This window comes from Condylura cristata, unplaced genomic scaffold (genome assembly GCF_000260355.1).
Source record: "Condylura cristata isolate star-nosed mole 26May11 unplaced genomic scaffold, ConCri1.0 scaffold00019, whole genome shotgun sequence".
In the NCBI taxonomy this organism is placed as follows: Eukaryota; Metazoa; Chordata; class Mammalia; order Eulipotyphla; family Talpidae; genus Condylura; species Condylura cristata.
In genome coordinates, this window is record NW_004567120.1 from 303,861 (window position 1) to 306,668 (window position 2,808).

General features: G+C 45.8%; 1 protein-coding gene across 1 annotated transcript in view; it reads right to left on the reverse strand.

Moving 5' to 3' along the window:
• Window positions 1–1,679, reverse strand: part of ERCC6L (excision repair cross-complementation group 6-like) — a 27,035-nt gene extending 25,356 nt beyond the window's left edge. Inside the window, exon 1 of the mRNA XM_004685575.2 lies at window positions 1,612–1,679. Within this exon, the coding sequence (XP_004685632.2) occupies window positions 1,612–1,679 (68 nt within the window). The remainder of the gene's footprint in view (window positions 1–1,611) is intronic.
• Window positions 1,680–2,808: the final 1,129 nt, after the last annotated feature.

Genomic DNA, 2,808 nt, shown 5'->3' on the forward strand with positions numbered 1-2,808 from the left:
TAAGAAGATGTAACATTTGTAAGTATATACTCATCAAATAATGGAGCATCAAGATACATGAGTACTAATTATTCATTAAAGAGCAATATTGACACCACCATAATAACAGTGGGGGATTTTAACAGTGGGGGATTTTAATACTCAACAACTATGGACAGGTCAACAAGACAGAACTAAGAAAATAATAGCCTTAAATGATGAACTAGATCAGACAGAATTGTGGTGACTTAAAAAATTAAAAATAGGGCCCTACCTGGTGGCACAGCACTAAGAAGCTAAAGCCACTTCAGTATGAGTTTGATCCCCGCCAGGGAGGTGATCCACCTGGTGTGGCAGACGGCTCCTGACCTGACCACTGCTCCCCTCAGCAGTGTGTTTCAGTCTATCTGTCTGTTCTGCTCTCAACTCAGTCTCTGGCAAAGCCTCTCACTGCCCCTGCACTCTTGGCCTGTACCCCAGTTCTGTATGCATAAATAAATAAATCTTTTTTAAAAAAATTAAAGTGCCATATGATCTAGCAACCTCATGCTGGACATATATCCAGAAGGACTGAAAGCAGGATCTCAAATATATTTGTACACCCATGTTCACAGCAGCACTTCACAACAGCCAAGATAGGGAAGTAACCCAAGTGTCCATCCTGGATGAAAGAGTAAACAAAATGTGGTAAATACATACAATAGAATATTATTATGTGTCATATGGCACAACATGAAAGAACCTAAAGAGTATTAGGTCAAAGGAAATAAAGCAATCACAAAAAGAGGAATACTGTGTGTACTAAGTATTAAGTAACTTAATACTTTTATTAAGTTATCTTTTGTAAAATAGTCAAATTCAGAGACACATAATAGAATAGTGGTGGCCAGTGGCTGGGGTGGGAGGAGATGGAAGTTGTTTAATGAACACAAAGTTTTAGTGTGCAAGAATTCTGGATATGGATTATGGTGATGGTTGAACAACAATGTTAATGTATGTGATGCCACTGTGTCCTAATCTTAAAAATGGTTAAGAGAGCAAATTTGTATGTACTTTATCACAATGATTTTTTAAAAATTAATGCATGTTGTGTCATCATCATCTCCCACCCTCACCCATCCGGATTCTCATTTTTCAATACATAATTCAAATGTCTTCTCTTGGGATTTCCCTTGGCTTACTTCCTCTTGGCTTACTTCCCTTGGCCATGCTCTCCTTTATAGCACTATTATGCCTTACGCATTACAGCTCTAACAAACTTTATAGAGATTACTGGTTTACCAGCGCCTTTCCACTACTAGGTGAACGAATAATTTGGGGGGGCAGTATTTTCAGTGTATCCCTAGGCCGGGGGCGTGGTAATTTGTTAACACTCAAGAAAGGACTGAGCGATTTAAGTACTGACTTTTAAGAAGCTCATAGCAGAGAGTAATATGACCAATAATGGGAGGGGGGAGGAAGGAGGTTAAGGGGTGGCCCAGGCTTTAGAAATCCGAACAGATAGCCAATGAAAACGCCGCAGCGCGCCCCACAAAGCTCCTCTTCCGCAGTGTGACCCCTACGATCCGAGGGCTCCTCCACCAACCCCAGTCACTGTCGGCGAGTTAAACTAGCCCCGCGGCCCAGACATACCTCAGGTAACTGGCAGCCTGCTCTGGGCTTAAGACTTGAGCTTCCGCAAACCCTCCGAACGCCTCCATGAGAGTCGGCTAGGGATCCAAGTACATAAAAGAAAAACTGAATTTCGCTCGCTCCCGCTCGGCGCATGCGCCGAGCTCCTGGAAGCGGGATAGGTCTAACCGTCGGCCTCGCTGCTGGCCAATCCGCGAGCCCAAGCTCGGGCGCCACCATTTGAGTCCCGCCCACAGGGGTCTCGCGCCTGCGCCTGTGCGGGCGGAAGGGAAGACGCGCCCCAGGGCTTGTTTACGTCCAGACGTGTTGCTGACGTTCTCGATTCTGTACAAACCGTACTGCGGCAGATTTCGTATATGTGCGTGTGCTACCCTCACGAGTGGAGTAGACTGCCTGGTTTTATCTCAGTCACTTTAGTGGGCCCTCCACAGCCTGTGCCCCAAAATAGCTTCCCCTTCCGGATTCTGAACAGGCTCAGTATTCAAACACCTACCGAGGTGCAGCCCCAGGTTCTTAATCCCTCTTTGCCTCCCTCTGGCTTTTATCAATGGTATACTGTTATCCCCATGTTTCATACATGAAAACCGAGACCCGGAAAAATAAAGTCACTTTACCCTAAGGTTCCAGAGCTGAGAAAGGGCAGAGCCAGAATTCAATACCAGGCTTGTAGTGGTTACAAAGCTGTGTTCCTACACTGTCATGCTGCCTCTTGCTGGAAGGAGGGAACCTTTAGAAAACGGGGACAGTTGGAGGCTAGTTGGTTGGAGGAGCCTGTTTGCCCTACTGAAGTGCTTGAGTCACTTCTTTCCTGGAGGCAAGTTTGGATGGGAGTTGATCAAACATCCAAGTGCCATGGGTCCCCAAAAGATGAGTGTGGTGAGGTGGGCTGATGGAGATAATGCATAGAAAGGAAAAAAAACAGGACAAAAATCTTCATCTAGAGTCTAGGGAAGGCCATCTCTAACTTGTGCTTTGGTTCAGTGTCCACCATCATCACTTGTATCCCTGGAACTACTGGGAACTCGAGATAAAGCAAAATGGAATCCTGGTTGTATCTATGGTTCTTCCCTTCTGTGGGCTGTGGAGAAAAAAAGAGCTACTGCTTCCCTGTTCCCCATCTGGCAGTGATCCCCCCCCCCCAAAGACCCCAGTCACTGGGAACAAAGAACCAACCCTCCTACTTGCCTGCCCTTAAGT